The sequence below is a fragment of the Genypterus blacodes genome, unplaced genomic scaffold (genome assembly GCF_046128005.1).
Source record: "Genypterus blacodes isolate CSIRO-AG114 ecotype Tasmania unplaced genomic scaffold, CSIRO-AGI_Gbla_v1 ptg000133l_1, whole genome shotgun sequence".
NCBI classification, from domain to species: Eukaryota; Metazoa; Chordata; class Actinopteri; order Ophidiiformes; family Ophidiidae; genus Genypterus; species Genypterus blacodes.
The window spans coordinates 4908360-4926839 of NW_027466935.1; the positions used below are offsets into that span (position 1 = coordinate 4908360).

At 42.2% G+C, this 18480-nt stretch overlaps 1 protein-coding gene across 1 annotated transcript in view; it reads right to left on the reverse strand.

Moving 5' to 3' along the window:
* Window positions 1-16758, reverse strand: part of LOC143010992 (netrin receptor UNC5D-like) — a 59316-nt gene extending 42558 nt beyond the window's left edge. The window contains exons 1-4 of the mRNA XM_076163635.1: window positions 16707-16758; window positions 15853-16059; window positions 582-725; window positions 241-344 (exon numbers count right to left, since the gene is read on the reverse strand). Coding sequence (XP_076019750.1) covers window positions 241-344; window positions 582-725; window positions 15853-16059; window positions 16707-16758 — 507 coding nt within the window. The remainder of the gene's footprint in view (window positions 1-240; window positions 345-581; window positions 726-15852; window positions 16060-16706) is intronic.
* Between the last annotated feature and the right edge of the window lie 1722 nt (window positions 16759-18480).

Consider the following 18480-nt stretch of genomic DNA (forward strand, 5'->3'; position numbering starts at 1 on the left):
CCAGTCCAATTTTAACACAGTGAGGCTGCAAAAGAATGTTGTGTGTTGCCGCTCATCAATAGCAGCTCGACTGCAGCTACACAGAAATGCAGATGAGTTTCTGGAGTACCGTAGCTGGAGAGTAACCAAACTTTACATCATGAAAAAAACATGTTTTTAGAAGTAAAACAGTGAGATGACTGCTGCTCTCCAGGCACTGCATGAGAAAATGTGTTTGTTTGAAGTGGAAGAGGCCCTCACCTCAGCCACAGGCACTCCTTCTGGGGGACGACAGTGCAGCACAATCATGCCATTCAGAGACACCTCGGTGCCCTGGGGGTCCTGCTCGAAGTTCTTCCTCAGGTCTGGAGGAAGAGAATACACCGCCTGGATCAAACACACCCACTGTGCACAAAAAAACATCGGCAGGAAAAAGGCACCCAAAGATGAACGTAAACATTGATTTGTATGCGTTTCATGTGCGGCGTTCCCTCCCTCGCAAACACAGGAAATGCCGCTTCCATGCACGGCGGAAGAATAACAGACAAAGTAAGTAAGTATCACTTTGAGAGACTGTTTTAGAGTGACGTGGAGTTGCTTACAGGCAATACGGACAGTTGCCTTCCGGCTCTTGGAGGTGCCCAGATGACTCCAGGCCACACACAGACACCAGTAATCCTCCGGGCCGTGAAAGTCCTCCACCTGCTGACGTGACACATTGATCATCACCTCGCGGATCTTCAACCCTGCGGACAAACACAGCGGGAGAGACGACGGCTTAGATAAGCTGTCCTGATATCACAGAGATCATCAAGTGACGAGAGGGAGATTTGTGCGGGCGGAGCGATGAGGCGGTTATCAGCAGTAAGCAGATCCACTCTCGCCAGGGGGACATGACGAAGAGGACGGTAGTCAATCTAGGTTAATTTGGGGGAATTTGCCTGGAAAGCACTTCATTCCATCATCAACACCTGGGTTGATTACTGTTGTTTTGATAAAGCGTTGTTAATTTTCTCCTGGCGTGAAGGCAAACACAAGGGCAGGAACTCAAAATGTTGTTCGTATTAGATTGTAATTGTCAGTAATCGTGCACATCCTCGTGCAGTAACTGAGGAGCATAATCCATTTTCAACAAAATCTATTGAATTGACACTAATTGCCTTCCAATGGGGGCATTAACTGAGTGGAGGGAAACATCAGCCTTTTATTGTGTTCAGGGAAACCACCAGTATCTGAAGAAACTAAAATCTGAGCCGAGGTAGAAAAGGAAAGTAAAATAACACCATTAAAAAATGTATATAAGCGGTAATCATCAGGTATTTCTCCAGCAGAACGTCAACTTAATGTCTTGCAGATGATTTGCTAATATGTGTACACTGTCTATGAGTCAACCAATAATGAGCAAGGAGTTAGATGTGTTGTTTTTAAGAGACAAGTGATGGGAATTTAAAAGCCTTATATTTATTTCACGCTGAGCAAAAGATGACAGTCTCGGACCATTAATGTATAATAGGAAAGCTCCGCTTGCTTTCTTGGAAATTGCAGCTTACGAAGCTTTTCAACTAAGCTTCAGTGACGACGCGTCTGCTGTCGGCCCGCGTGAAAACCTGAGCTTGCTTTTTTTTACAGTCAAACCCGGGTGCTTGGAAAGAATAAGGTGATATAATAAAGCTGTTGTGCTTGGAAAGATAGTTGTTAATTCTGAAAGAAAAAAGTCAAATTTCACAACCGGGTGTTGAAAGTTGTTTTTGACTTGGCTTCAACATCTGGAAAAACACATTTTGCTGCACATTATGTAGAGAAGAAGCGCTGCCTTCATGTGAAACAGCCTTTGAAATTAAATACTCTGTTATAATTAGTCACAATATATTTTTAGATCTAACATTTTTAGTGGTTTTTAATGGATTTGTAAGTAACATTCACAGACTCTCCAGCACATTAGTGTCTGCTTCTGTTCTGTTTTGTTGGTTCTGTTGCTGCCGTCTTATTAAAGGAATAAACCGCCAGAGAGGTCGTACTTTCCAGTGATTTTGGAAGAGCCAACACGTCATGCCTAACAAACTATGTGACAGCAGCTGCTCTGGAATCACTGTGAAGCTCTGCCTCTTGAGGCTTACTGCTTAATTACGCACGTAGGGGAATCTTCCCTTCACAGACTTTGGTTATCGTGCCCTGCACTGCAGACAGCCGCTTGGGCACAGACTGGGATTAAATGAAAACAATAATCTGAAACGAATGGTTATTAAAAAGACCCTAATGAGGTAATGTCAAACACTCTAATCCTCTGTGATGAATGACTGATATTATGTACAGTACACCCACAACCATCAATCCCTGCATGCCAACACCACAAACCAGAGACTTACCTGATGAAGGGAAGCAGACATATGTAAAGAAACATGAAATTACAAAGACATAAGACTTAAAAGTGCTGCCATGTCTGTCATCACATCGGAAATGGTGTCAGTGTGTCTTGAATGAAACCTGATTCAGTTCAGTTGATTCCTGGCTGCTGATGGATGACTTGGATGACGTTGTTTGGAACATTATTGAGGTTGATTTCATGAAACATAATACAATCCAGTGTCCTCAGCAGAAATAAGGGTAATTGATTAAGTCATACTATATAATGGACTGAACAACAGAAATATGCAACGCAGGACTCAGATTCATCCATTCAAAACATTATGAATGGATTTGTGGAAGATCTTGCAGCAATGTTTGTCATAAGGGAAAAACTAAATCACTTTTTGGTTAAATGCCAGAATGTGTGTCTGGCTTATTTTGCTGTGCTGGCAGAGGTCTGCTTTGTCTAAATTGCTTTTATTGTATATACTGTATATCACTTTATTAGCTGCAATTTGAAACGTGATTGTATCCTTTTTGAAACACAGCCTGTAAACATTTGCATATTGAACCAGAATACAAGTGCACTTCCTAGTCCCTCACAGAAAACCACAGAGATTTGTGTTTAAGTATGAGAAATAGACACAAAGGCTAACAAATGGCCTTTCTTCAACTATTCCTGGATTTTAGCCTCAGCTAGCAACAACATTTGAATCTGAATCCATCTGTTTTGCTTTTTCAGACAAACTCAAACCCTACAGACAAACAGAAAAACACATATCCTCCTCTCTGGGGTTTTCAGAAGCATTTTGTGTCTTAGAGCAGTGCTGCTCTGCAAGCTCCACATGTAACCTATTAAAACTTAAATAACATATCATAACTAAGATGGGGGTAATCTAAGAAACAAATACTTTCTGACAAACAATGTCCCCTCTGGATGCTAAAGACTAAATGCATTAAGACTTTGCCTATGTTTTTCACCTAAATCACAATGGCTTTTATTTGTATTTTTACATAATCAGAAGTCCTCATCTTTATTAATAACGCAGAAAAACAAGTACAAACTAATGAATAAACAGCAGCTTCCTGCTCCTGCTGCAAAGGCTTTTATGGTGAAAGCAGGCAAACTACTGCGGTCCAAGGCTGCAGCGCACTGAGCCTCTGCTGACACACTCCAAAGCTCTTTATCTGGCACATAATGAGAAATTTTCTGACCACTACACAAAAACAAAAGACAAAAAGTTATGCTTTCACGGGCCCGCTGTGGGAGAGGGAAACACAATGTGAAATTTAAAGAATGGGAAATCAATAATTCTACTGGAAAACCAAACAAATTACCAAGAGCGTGTGTGTGTGTGAGTGTGTGTTTATATGTGGGTGTATTGATGCCTAAGTATGCTTGAACGTGCATTTGTCTGTAAGTATACCTATTTCTGTTTCTATGCCAGTGTGGAAAAATACAGCGAACACAAAAACCATTACCCACAATAAATAATACTCCCACGCGGATGTGCGGCCATTATCTTCTTTGTGTGAGCTATGGTGTTTCAGCGTGAGGCAAGACAGACAAAGAGGAGTAATCAGAACGAAACACTCCCTCCCAGATTCCCTCACATCAGGCGGTGATCAAAGAGCTTGGACAATTTTTCAAGCGGGAGGAAATGACACTCAATGGAGAAATTGCCCCAATAACTGTTCCGTTATGATGATGAAATGTGGTCATGTCCGTGGAAATCAGGGAAACAATCATCCATCCGGCTTCTACTCTGCCTGGCTGCCTGTTTCTTTCTTTGTGGTCGTCTTTCTGCCGCTCTCCCCGTCTTGCCTTCAGGCACGTGGTAGTGTCCATTGAAGAAGTGCCTGGAGCTCAGCCCTCCTAAGATCTCTCTCATGTTGGCTTTATGAAGGGGGAGTTGTAAACGTTGCAACAGTTCATTTTCCCCATTTCCTTCTCTTAATTTTTCCTCATCTGTCTCTCTTACCTTGTTTCCATCAGCACAGGGTTGGTGAATGATGAAGATGATGAAAGAGTGCCCCAGACCCCCAAAATGGTGACTGAAAGACTGCCTGCTCTTTTATTCTGGACAACTAAGAAGACTTCATTGAACCAGTTTCCCAGAATGATGTTTTCCCACCCGAGTGTTTCCAATCTTTCATCACTATGGGCGACGATTTTGACAGTTCAACGTGTCTTAATTAGTTGAGATTTGGAGATTTTGTTGCACCTGCAACAGCAACCCACATCTTTCCTCCTGCTCTGTTCCTGGTTTGTTCCAGATCAGCATAGTTTTGAAAAAAAAAAGCCTTGCGAGATCTGTGTTTCACCGAGCATCTGTTTTGGCGATGGAAGCGCTGTGAACTGTTTCCATCGTGGCTCCAGCACAAGCATCAGCCTCTTTGGGGAAGCTCTCTCTCGCTCTCTCTCGTTCTCTCTCTCTCTGTTAGTCTGCCTGGAATGGTTCCTGTGGTTTGATTTCTCCGGGCTCTTGCTCATTGTATTGCCGTGCCTGTATATAGGCCCGAAAGGAGTCAACCTAAGCCAGCTACACATGGCACCGGATCCAAGCGTTTTGGCAGGACTTGGCTCAGTTCAACCAAGTCCAGGACGGCTCTGTCACACTTAAGGCCGCAGCCCGGGGGATTTTCTTATTTTAATTGTTGGAGGAACCCTCAGAGACAGCTGTGTGCATATTGGGTGGCAGTGCGTAGGCTGCGGGTTGAGCCGGATGGATATAGCTTCGGGACAGCGTCTGTCTGATGTGAACTCAGCTTTGGGGAAATGTTTGTGTGATGTGACAGTGCGGCGTGCAGCACACCATGTGGGGGCTGTGAGGGTTGGCTAAGGGCCAGACACTGACGAACCCTGCTAGACAAGCAGAACATGCTCCCAGCAACATCTTCAGTCTGGTCCCAGCTGTGTGTGTCATACTTAATCCTGGCACCAAAGAGGCGCATTCCTCTGTGTATACACAAAATCAAGTTAAAACGCTGCAAGTCTTTATTTCTCTCTGTTCATTTCTGTCTAGCCACCTTGTTTATGCTGTTCCAAAGAGGACGTGTCAGCTTATTAGGAACTAGTTCTGCATACACAAGTATTTTTTACTCAATGGGCCACTTCATTTGTTTGGACACAAGTGCTTAAGCTAAAACTCTGTGACATGGAGAGACTCTGAGGCATCTAATTGTCCCTCACAGGTCCTCCGCTTTTTCTTTATCTCAAATCTGCTTAAAGCAGCAGTCTGTATCATCCTGGAGCAGGTGGATTTGCAAAGGAAAATATGAACGACTCCCTCCTGCTCCTCCTTTCTACCTGCTGAATACATGATTTGCCTCCACAACTCAACCCGCCTGAAAACACCAAACATGAGGTAGCGACTCCCTCTGTGGCAAACGGTGGTATTTTTTGGGCACAATGGTATTTCTCCTAGATCAGATCCTGTCAGTAGGAGGCGCTACAGAGGCATGATGTTTCTCACTCATATTTTATAGATTCCCATCAGGATGTTATGACGATTGCAGAAAATGTAGAAAAAAAATGTTACATATTGTAGCTTTAATGGACGTCATTGTTGGCATATCTTGGTCTAATTATAGGATTTTCCATAATGAGATCCCACCAGTAGGGGGTGCCAGAGAGACAAGTGGAAACTCAATAGATAGATTCCTGTAAGGATTTAATAAAAATGTCAAATTCATTCAAATGTGTTCAATATTGAGAGCCACTGTTTGAGGTGTGGATTAAAAGGTTTTAGAAAAGATAAAAAGAAGATTTCATTAATGCTTAATCAAAACTAAAAGGTTACTCACTTGCTTAAAGAATATATGACCTTTTGCACTTTAAAACAAAAAGAACTCTTGGACTCCAAGAGCAAGAGACATTTTGTTCAGAAAGATATTTCTGATTAGATATTATACAAGCACATTGCTGTTCCAACATTATTTGTTTGTGATATTCAGACACAGATCTATTACTTTGGCGTTTGTATATTACTCATGTACGCACCCATAGGTATCAACACCACAATCTATACAATGCTTTTCTATTTCCTCTCCCATATTGCGTCCGTGCAGTCGCTTTAATATGAGACTCACTCTGCTGACTGCAGTGCGACTTAAAATTCTCTGCAGAAATCAAACAGAGCGATAACTTTATTTTTGTGAGACACTATTTTATAGAGGCGCAACACAACAGACAGGATTTGGGTAAAGTGTCAAATCAAAGCAAATATGTAGAGCCATTTCCCCTCAGTGGAAAAAATCTCCATCTTTTCAAGTCATTTGTCAGTAATAGATAAAAATGGCAAGATGGAGTTTCAAAGTGCTTCTCTGGCGTGACTGCATGGCCAAAATGAATCACAGAAATGTTCCATTGTGGCACAAACGTGTTCTTATAGAGGGAGTTTGCCAGTTAGTCTCTCTGCCCCTTTTAGGTCACAGGAAGAACTATTTCTGTATCCACCTGTCAAGGTAATTATGCTTCATTGTGTAAGTTTGAGATGTACATCCATTACTGCATTAATTTCCTTCACTGTTCCCTTCCCTTTACATGCTTCAAAGCACAACTAGATTTCATTTTTCTGCGTTTTCAACAGTGGCAATACGGTGTCAAGTGAAGAAACCTTTAAAGGCTGTTTTAAAAAGTTTTAAAAGGATTTCTAAAGCGTAACAAACCAACCAGACAGACCATTTTGGAACTGTAACACCAAAGCGCCGACATCACCCCAGCCAGGAGTTGGAGATTATGGTTTGCATGACAGAGGAGAGATGAAACACACGTTTTATGTGTTTGAAGAGAAATACTTTCATTTCCTCCTTTATTTTCCCTTAATTCCTTCATTGCATCCTTCAACTCAATGTAAAAATAACCCAAAGGAGGCTTTCATCTTACAGAACGTTTGCCTCACTATGAGCACATTTATATGCCTTAAATATCAATAATTCTTCTGAAGTCAAGACTTACTTTACTTGTAAAGGTTGATGTTTCCACTCTAATGCAAAATGTTTTGTATCTAGAGCTGCATGAAAAATACACTTACTGGCTTTTAGGTTCATATCACCTCAACCTTTTCACCGTTTATCAATGCGGTACAGCAGCAGATAAACATTTGAGCATTTCTCTGCCTTCTTCAGAGCTCTGCTGCATACACAAACGTCAGCACACGGAAAATGTCTGCAAATAGAAAACGTCAGCATATGGACAAAAGTCAAACGCTGCATACTGTCGTTATTATATCATCCTGCTTCTTAAGCTAAGTTAATTTCCTTGCCGTTCAGAAATACTGTGCTTCAATCTGCCTGGGATCATTAAACACAGCACTGGGGTGTGTTCTGAAAGACTGTCAACAGGAATGGATATCTTCCTCTATCCCTCCATTCATATACATTCACTCAACCGCTATCTCTTCATCGCAGAATCTGCAGGAGCTGCTATCCTCTCCTTCACCAGACAGCCCACACGGTGTCCTCTTTCAGGCTCTCGTTCCCTCTCCCATTCCCGTCTCTATTTCCACTGTCCCCTCACTCCTTTCTCCCCTCTTCCTCTTATCTTTCCATCAGAGTATCACCCTTTCAGCCGGAGGCCGTAGGTACAGATATCTCCTCTTATCCACCTTCCTCTCTCCTCCTCTTCTTTCACTCTGTCCTTCAATCTTTTCTATTCTATCAATCCATGCCATCTGTCTCTCACCCTACAGGATTTCCATATAGACAATAACTGTCAATACTTGCATTAAAACATAAACCCATCTCCTGCAGTAGGGTCAGAGTTCAGGTTAGAAACTACAACAGGCTGGAATTTGATCCGAGTTTTACTAGGTTTGCCTTGTTCACAGTTATTTACCATAAATTCAAAGCCACCCTCTCTTATTTAGACTTTGGAAATACTAGGAGGCTCTTATCTAGTGTCAGTAAATCCTTGGTGCAGCTCCTTAAAACCTTTGAGGAGTTCATCAGTGATCCGTTCTCCCCATCGGAGGTTAAAATCTAGTTAGTGATGATGGGAAATGCAGCTTAGCCTTGTCTGATTGATCAAGAAACAGCGATTGCGAAGGGATTACAAAACACACAGTTACATTATGCACTAATCCTGTGGTCCAAAACATTTGTCAGTGCACCCGCGGACACTCGATACGTTCCGGCGCTCTGATTTATTTGTTACTCGCTCCTCACGTTTCCCTACACCAAGACATTGATCTGGTCCGCCATCTTTGAGGATGTTCAGATCCTCTCCTGTCTACTTTGCGGATGGAGGGAAGTACCTGGAAGAGACGGGATGATCCTACAACTCGCCCTCAGCTGCTCTAAGCACAGCAGGGCTGCACTGACAAGACAAGTTTGATCCGACCTGTGAACATTACCCAGAGTTTACTTTATCAGATCCATCATCAGGTTGAAATCACGGGATGTGTGTTCAGTGTAGATCTGAAAGATAGAACAAGGAGCTACAAACTACTTGCTGCAACTTGCAGTTCCAACAAAATGGATCTTTAAAAAAATGAATGGCTGCACCTGATGATAAACTACAGTTCCATTTTTTAAAGCATGTGCCAGAGTTTGATGCTTGTGTGGAGCCTTGTTCATATTAAGGGACTAAGAGGTGAGCAAACGAGCGGAAAGAGTCAAAACAATTAAGAGCTTTCAGAACGCACCGGCCGCCTGAATATCATACGGCAAACATGTGAAATATTTAGAATCGCAGGAACAATTCAGCTAAGTGAGATGGGCTTTTTTATTATCACCTCTGGCGTAGTTGGGCGTTAGTCTCAGGATGCTGTTTCAGATAATGTGTTCCAGTGGGCTACATGGCTTTTACAACCCTTTACAGCCACAGGATTTTACAACAGTGTTTAAGTATAGATGTGGATATGTTCTCTACAGACAGCTCCCTCCATTTGTGTTCCAGTGAGGTGTCCATTACTGTCAGCCTTGATCATTCCCCTGTTTCATGGTTCAACTCAGGTTATCTGCAGTGCTAATGCAAAGCCACACAGGTTACACTTTAATGGCAGATCTTGTCCTCATAAGCCCAGGAAAAAATGTTTTACTCAACATCATTACATCCACAGGGAGCGAGGGAGGCACTTATGAACACCATGTTACTGCGACATAGCACTTATAGTCAAAGGGATTTATGCTGCATGTACCCATCGGGAAGCTTCGGGAATACCGCTATGTGTTCCAAGAATCGTAACTAATATGTGAGGGAGATGATGTAACCAGCGTTGAATCTGGGATGATAAGATGCTGTAAATCCATTGGATCTTTACTAGAATATTCCCACTGTCTAAAAACATGCAGACCTCCTATAATGAAACCTTCCTCGGCATTCCCTTTGCTCTCCCTTTTCATCCGTGCTTCTGTTTCCAATGAACTCCAAGGACACGATGGAAGAAAACCTCGGTTGAAAAAAAGGTATGAATAGGAATAATATAGCTTCTGTGTGCAAAATGTACCTCATTAAGAATCCTTTCCAGCGTTACCCGGCAACCCTGACCGCCGTCACCAACAAAAACCTCGGAACATTTCCACGACACAACCATAACAAAAAGACCAATTAAAACCTGTTAATCGTTAACTTAACACTTTCCACATGGTGCAGAAATGGAGATATTACCGGTAGAGATCAACGTTTGAATTAAGAGTTATTGAAGTTCATTATATATACAAGTAATTACTGCCTACACCTTGAAGAATGTGACTGCAGTGTTCAGACGTGGAGAGCTGGACTTAATCACACAGGCTTTAAACGTGTTACCTTGACAGACAAAAGCTTTGAGTGGAAATTATTGTTAAAGCAATTATACTTCTACGGGTGTACTCCAGGTTGACAGCGCACCATTTACCAGTTAATGATTTGAATAGCAAAACAATACTAATTACTTATTACTTAATACTATTAATCTTAATAATCACGTAATGATTATAAATGAGCATTTATTCAATATTCTACAAACTGCAGTAGGCCTGGCAATGATACATGACAACAATGTCTGGGTTGAATATTTAAAGAAAATTAGATAGTTTAGTCTTTGAATTTGAGCCGACAGAAGGCTTAGAGATTAGATTACTATGAACTATGGCTGTTTATGCCAACTGTGTGAAAATGTGCGCAGTGAAAAGATGACAGCAACATAGTGTTTTCCTTGTATCTCAAGAAGAATGATGTCTTGTGTTGGCAGAAAGTCTCTAACCCCAATGGTGAGAATACATAGACAAGATATCAGGAAAAGCACTTCTGACACTATTTGTTGCCGTCTGAGGGAAACGGCTTAGAGTTTTGTGATTCATGCACAGCGGTCATCAACTACTGTAAGAACATCTCCCACTCTATAGCGCAGTAAAACATTTCAACACATTTTTAGCTGAGGTTTTCCAGTCCTAGACAAAAGTGAGTGTGTGTCAATTTCCTATCCTCCAGTTCTTGTACCTTTCTGCACCTTGTCTGTGCTACATTGTGGCACGTTGTCAGAACCTATTCAATGATTACTGGCAACTTTGGGGTGTCTGAAGTCATATAGAGTCAGCTTGGCATTCCAAATTATGACTTTCACATACTGTGTATCACATATACAGTATGTGGGGTGTATCAAAGGACGACAGACATGTCAGAGAAAAAGGAATCTAATGCACACAGAAGACCAGATACAAACGGCTTTGTATAACTGCAGACTCTGCACTACAACACAGAAGAGTTGTCATGCGTTTACACAACTTCCAATGGATACAATGAGTCTCTTTTTATTGATTTGCATTGTCATTTCTTTCCTGGATTGATGTCTCCCTTAGTCATGTGCCCAGGATGTACGGTGTGGAAAGGACAATGACCTGGAAATTTGGCTCTAATTTTATGAAGAAATACTTGACTTACAGGCTCAGAACACCTAAATGGAACTTGTTTGCATTTAAAAATCTTTTTATCCCTCGGAAAGTCTGAATTTACAAAACTAAACACAAGGGTTTCTGTGATGAATTATTATTTTTTGTAACTTTGACATGCTCACTGAACTGTTACCTCAAAGGAATGAGCTCAATATAACAAAATATATGCAGGCTGGAGTCCAAAGAGTTACGATGACAGAAGTGAAAACAGAGAGAGAAAGTGATTAGCATATTTCCAGATTTGGAAGGAATTCTCATTTTCTTCTGCATCACTCAAATCTGCTCAATTTTCTGAAATGCGTTGACAACACACAGTCAACAGACAAATACAATTCACACTTTGCTCATCTATCATGAATAGTTGAGCAGTCAAGGTCTGCTCACTGAAGATCTGTTGCAGGTATGAAATATTTAACCATTACATGGTGTTAAAATACGTTTTTCGCTCTGCTTCACATCTTAGACATCGAGAAAAACAACCTGATTCGTCGCTTGGAATTGAAAGGATATCGTGCAAGCTTTTTTAATGCTTATGGCAACAACAGCTAAAGCCATTCACAGAAGCTTTAATGGGTATTTTCTTCTATTTTCTTCTCTATTTTCCTCCACTGGGGTCTACATTTCTTTCCTTGACGGTCTTCCTATCTCCTTGAAGGCACAACTGAGCTGAGACTAGATCTGAGAAAAAACAACAACACAGAGTGAAAATATTTCTCCCCGCCTCTGGACAGACACGGTCTCTGTCCTCCGCCTCGAACCCTCTGGTCAAACAATGTGAAGGCGTCTGTTGTTGAGTCTGTCTGCATTTAATTCAGAGCTTACTGCTTTAATGGCTACAGCTCCCCTACACTCCCCCTGATCCTAGGGCCTTCCCACCACCGGAGTCAGGATGCAGAGGCGTCGCAGCTGATCACTTGGTTCCTTGGAGTCCCTATGGCTTCTACTTCTAAAGAATTTAGAGAATTCTGAGGTAAATTGATGCGCCTACATATGGCATAATGATAAAAGAAGGATATGCAGGGGTAAAGACGCCACACTGTTACCCTTGACTGATTTAAACGACATTTCTGCCTGTAACCCTTGCATATGAGTATCACTACCCGATACACACACCTACAACCCTTCCCATCTAACTGCAGCCACACAGTCTATACTACTTCTATAAATTTGTCACAACATTGATGCGCCAATGACCAGGCAAAGACTCTTCCACCTTCACCCCTCAAACCAATCTAGCGCCGGAGAGATCCCTTTCCCACTGAAGTCAATCTACTTGGACTCCACTCGTTCACCTGTTTTCACCGAGCTTTGGCGTTTATAGAGAGGACTGCATTCCCAAACCAAGCCAAAATCCTCTATCAGAAGGACTCAGGCCCTTGAGCATCACCAGGGAAGCAGTCTTACATCCACTACATACTGTGCTGTGTTTTCATGACCTCTGCAACTCCTCCACACTGGTCACAGCTGCTCTACTGCCTCCCACAAAAGAGGCCAGAAGTGTCTCAGCTGGAGTGAGACGTCCATTTTCTCAGCATGTGTCATGTTAGCCCACCTCTGTCTGTGTATATAGAGCCTAAGTAATAACATAGACAGTTAGTTCACCTCCTCTTGAAAATCCCTTGTCAGGTCCAGTGAAATCCTTCTATCCCACATCTGTGAATGTCAAATCATGCCCATGCAGCAAAGCCACACATCATCATGCAGGTCATCCTTCTATGGGTTTTAAACTAGACTGGCAAACTGCAGGACATAGTGTTAAAATACAAGGAGATGCTTGTGGACTCAGATTTATGATTTAATTATTTTGGCTTATGTGAAGGTGTAAAGTGGAAAGAAAGCGGGAAAGCATGTAAAATACATCGAGGGCAAAGGGAATGAAAATGAATTGGTATGTGACGGAGTGAAAAGGAAAGGAGAGCGACTGAGGGAAAGTGAAGTTTGCAAGCTATTGAGACAAAGCACTTATAATGTGGCAGGCAGTAGCTCAGTGGGTAGAGCTTCCGCTTGGGAAGCGGAGGGTTGCCGGTTCGGGTCCCTGCCGAGGTGCCCCTGAGCAAGGCACCGAACCCGCAATTGCTCCCCCCTCTGCGAAGGGTGGTAATGTAATGTAAGTCGCTTTGGATAAAAGCGTCTGCCAAATGATCGTAATGTAATGTAATGTAATAATGCGTATAATCTTAAAAGAGCTTTCGTTTTGAACAGTGACGGTGATGTTGTTGCTTAGAGTTTTGGATGTTTCATTTGGAATGACATATGAGAGTAAGTACATTATTCAAAGTTCAATGTTATGTCAAACCATAAACCAATAGTGCACAAACTACAATGATTCACTTCTATTCTTCTTCTTCTTCTACAACGAATAAAAACTATTTTAGTATACTGTCTACTCTAAGACATCACCCGCCCAAAATGGTTGCTCTTTCTTGATTGGCTGTCTGTGTCAGTCCTGAGGTGGCAGCACCCACAGCCTACAAAACACAGATGCCTGTCAAACATTGTGCTTGATTGGATACGTCGAATAAGAAGTAACTGACTGACTAAAAACAAATCTACAATACTTCATTTTAACCTCAAGTTTGGCCACTTTGAAACAAAAGGGAGCTGTGCACAGGCGACGTATAATTAAGTGATGACAGATACAATATTTTCATAAACTTCCCTCTGCTGCTTTCTGAGGGAGGCTGTTGGCGTGTGCAGTCAAAGTGTGGGCTGTCAGAAATGACAAGGTCTGGAGTCCTTAACCATCAAAAGATACTGGCACTCGTAGGGAGACATTTTGTTCTCTGCTTCTTGTAATTTAATTAGACCTGATCTCTGACAGTTTCTCTCGGAGATATTTTACATGACGCCACAGGGTCTTTGCTCTCTGGCAATTCAGTAGTTTATCTTCCTGTGTACTCAAGTGTTCCAATCATCCCTGTGTGGTGTCTTTATAACATGTTTATCTGATGTAGTAGGTTTATTAAGGTAAGTAGGCTTCTAACACTTCATGTCACGGCTCGGCCACGTTTCCAGCTGTTTTCCTTGGGTTCCACTGTCCCCTGTGTTTCCTGTTTCTCCCCTGTGTGTGTGTGTGTGTGTGTGTGTGTGAGAGTGTGTGTGTGTGGGTGTGGGTGTTATGGGCGTGGCTTCCTCCCTGATCACTCTCCGGCTCCCTCCTGATTATCCCCCTCATTTATCTCACCTGTTCATCCTGCACACCTGCCTCCCATCAACCTTTCAACTCTATAGCACATCTACTCCTGTCTCCCTTCCACTCACTGTCAGACAGCTGGTGTATGTTCCTTGCTCCCCGGTTCACTCTGGTAATCTTCCCAGTCTTGAGTTTCTGACCTAGTTCTGCCTTTTTGACTTTGAGTTTTGGCTTAGCCCTTCTCTACCTGTGTGCCTTTCTCGCTGACTTCCCGGGTTTTTGATCCCTGCCAGCTTTGATTTTTATTTCTGTACCTGCATGCTCTTGTTTTGTATGACTCCTCTGTCTACTACTGGGATTAAAAGCTCTTTTCTCTACAACTGCCCTTTTCCAAATCTGGACTCGCTGACCACACTACAGTGGCTGAATTCTGAACACAACAACAACAACAGATAATAGACAAGTGCTAGTTTGAAGCAATAGGTAGTATAACAGAGTAGTACACTATGTGAACCACAGACGCCTGAGGTCAGGAGTCCGGCTGAGAACGGCCCCAGATGACCTTTACCCCAGACTAAATGTAGCCCGATGAAGGTCAAACTAGTGTATGCATGTACGCGATCATATCCAAGTCTGGCTAACGATCTTAGTCAGACTTTATGTGATGATATGCGATTCTGGGCCACTATGCCTTTTTTTTAAACTTTAAATTGCAGGTGAGGGGCACAATAATGACTAATAAAATACTCTGATTCTACATTCTTTTGACATCTTCCAGCTGCTTTTCCTTAAGCGCGCAGATCGTGACATAGCTCTGCCTATTAGGCCAGCCAAGGACACAAGCTTCTATTTAATGAGATACCGGTACAGGTGGATTTTTAAATTGCTCTCCCTTCTGAATTTCTTTTCCATTCCTCAATCCGCTTCCCGACTCTCGCTCTCCTTCCTCTCGCTCTCCTTCCTCTCGCTCTCCTTCCTCTCTTGTGTCCCGACGGAAAGAGATATGAATGGTGTTAAAGAGACAGATGGGAGCAAATCTGTGAATCCTCACTGGATGCACAAAAAATTACAAGTGTTAGATGTTTGGGGAGGATACTGATTGGTGCGGTGTGTCAAGTGAAGCATCCACACTGTAACACTAACAAATTAGAGCAAAGACAGCCAGCCTATGAATACTGAGCATTCATTTTGACTTTCTGAGTTAGATGTTTGGATTTTAAAGTCTGTAAGTCCAAAAGTCAGTCCAAGTAGCTTCCATTCATGATCTAACCATTGAGTTAAGTGTATAAATGCGGGGTCGGGCAAAGCTGGAGGTACAATCATAACTAATACTTTGTGATGGGAATGAATAGAAGCCTTTGAATGAACTTTACTTTTGAATGCCATCTTCCACTCAAACTGAAGAGGCTACACAGGAAAGTCATTTACTGTATGTGTGTGTGTGTGTGTGTGTGTGTGTGTGTGTGTGTGTGTGTGTGTGTGTGTGTGTGTGCGTGCGTGCTTAGGCTTTGTTGTACCTGTCCCCAGGTCAGTGAGCTCCTGGGACATGTGCTGGCTCTGATGGACCCATTCACCGTTGCACTTGAAGAAGATTTGAAGAGCGGGTCGCGCTCGACAGCGGAGCTTGATGGGGTTACTTTTGACAATATAGGCATCAACCGGCTCTTCCAGGAAGCGGGGCAGCGTGCCGGACTGACCATGTTGTTGGGCTTCACCCCGGGGGCCTGGAGCAGAAAGAAAGAGTACACGATTAAAAAGGGATTCTTTAGAACGACACAAACACAAACAAACACAGCACAATAAGAAATGGAGTAGAATTGCATTATAGCACGCATCAAATTACTGATGCACACTATCTTTCAAATGAAGATGGATGAAGATGAATTTAAGTGTGTGAGTGAGGAGAAAATTATACAAAACAATTATACTGTACATCCTCCACAAATCCCCCTCTGACAAAACATTGGAAAGCATGACTGCAGTACACAGATGTACACAATGTCCTCTGAGATCAGAATGTTTTCAGCAGACAGGAATGTACAGGGGAACACTGCACTGTCTGGTACTTTGGAGAAAATACCAAGGAAGGCTACATAATATGTGGTTTGGTTTGGTTCCAATGCCAAAATAACATGTAAACCATGTGACCAAAAACATTCCCCTGCTTGAATACCATAACCCTGTCTACCCAGACCCAATTACTTGAATAGAAGATGGTCTCAGAACATTCCCATCTCCTCTGCTTGACTGCTCCTTCACGCCTGACACCTGATATTTGACATGTGCCTCCACTGGCCGTAGATTCGAGGGATTCAACTCCTCTTCATCACAGACCCCCCTCCTTTCTCACTGACCTTCTCCTCCATCTCACCCCTTGCTTTCCCGATCCTGTGGGACGAAGCCTGTGACAGCAGCTTCTCCATCTCCACAGCGTCCCTCTGGAACACTCCTCAAACATATCTGACATTCTTTCTCTCTTTCCATGTTCAAGAAGTCCATCTAAGCATACCTGTGCTTCCACCATTGTTGTGGCTTCTTTGATACTTTCATGCTGTTATCTTATGTGTTTTAGTTCTAGCTATTGTTGGTCACATATTGTTGGTTTTGCTTTTTTGCTATAAATAACAGACTTCCGTTAACATTAATTACTGAAATAAACTGGATGTCGACATCACTGACACAAGTCTTGCACATTAACACCCCATCATCACCTTCACGTGATGTCACATGTGCAGCACCAACAGCAACAAGTTAAGGTAGAACATCTGGAGATCTAAAACATTAAGGTACAGATTTACAAAGTATGACGCAAATTCCCACCCCAGACGTAAATTTCTGCGGCACTGCATGTTTACATTCTAGCGGCATATGTACTACGAATACTTATGTAAAAGAGCACAATGTGTCTCTCTCGAACAAGCAATCAGTACATCAGTGCACCTCACAACGCCATCTCTAATTCTGTCTTTAGGTATATATCATTGAATAAGTTAAGTAAAGTCCTCATTTCAAGTTGCCTTTTTTGATTTTATTTGATTCCACAGGTGCTGCCATAATGACAGATGCCAAAGAAACTTGAACTCGCTTCGAGTGTAGTTCCCAGACGTGGAAAAAGATTACAAATAAGAAGAAGCAGCCAGGTGGATCGATACTCTATTCAGAAACGCTCTCAACACCTGAGAACAGTTCTGCCTACAATCTGAGGGGTCGCAAAAGTTGACATCTGCTTTTCAAAGACGGTAAATTGTAGATGCAATTACCTGTTGCGGCAACAGTGATGAGCCTGGATCATAAAATCGTAAAAATCATCCATATGCATACATTTCCATCTACATCAGCAGGCCCTGAAACGCATTTGCATTCAACCAAACACTTTTTTCTGTGCCTTTTTTTCGTTCCCGTTTGCAGAAGCCCAGCAAAGCACTTAATAAATCTGGCCCTGCCACTTAAAGCCAAAGTAAGAAACTACAACAAAGCCCAACACTCCTCCAGTTAAGGCTCCCTCCCTGTCACTCAATGACAAATGCAACCTACTTACTAGACCGTGTTTACCCCCCCTTCCACCCCCTCTGACAAACCAACGAGGCGTTTCAAATGTTATTGACAAAATGTAACCGTTGTCGTTGTGTCACCACCATTAGATCGACTGATGTTTCATGGTTTGAAACGAGCTCAGATGTAAATAATGCACTATTACATGCTCAATTGGAGTTCCACAAGGCTCCTTATTAGGCCCCACATGTTTAGCTTATACATATTTGGTTTGGGGAATAAAATCAAACTTAATTTCTTTGAAGCATAATCTGATTGTTTATGTTATAAAAAAAAAGATTGAACAAAGAAAAACAATCAAACAAATCCAAATTTAAACATATTTATATAAAGCCTTTGCCCTCCAAATCCCCCCAGGCCAGTCAGAGTAATGATATCTCGCCGGAAGTGGTTCTTCAACAACAATGTGTGCACCATTACACATATAGAATGCTTGAATATAATTTCCTCTGATCAAAATACGCTAATACAATAGATAGTTAATGTTTCCCAGCTTCTTCTTATGTCATTAAATGCGTTTAACACTGTGACACTGACCTGGCAGGGCCTGATCATTTGTTAACCATCATAGTAATTTCCTTCCTAGCTCATAT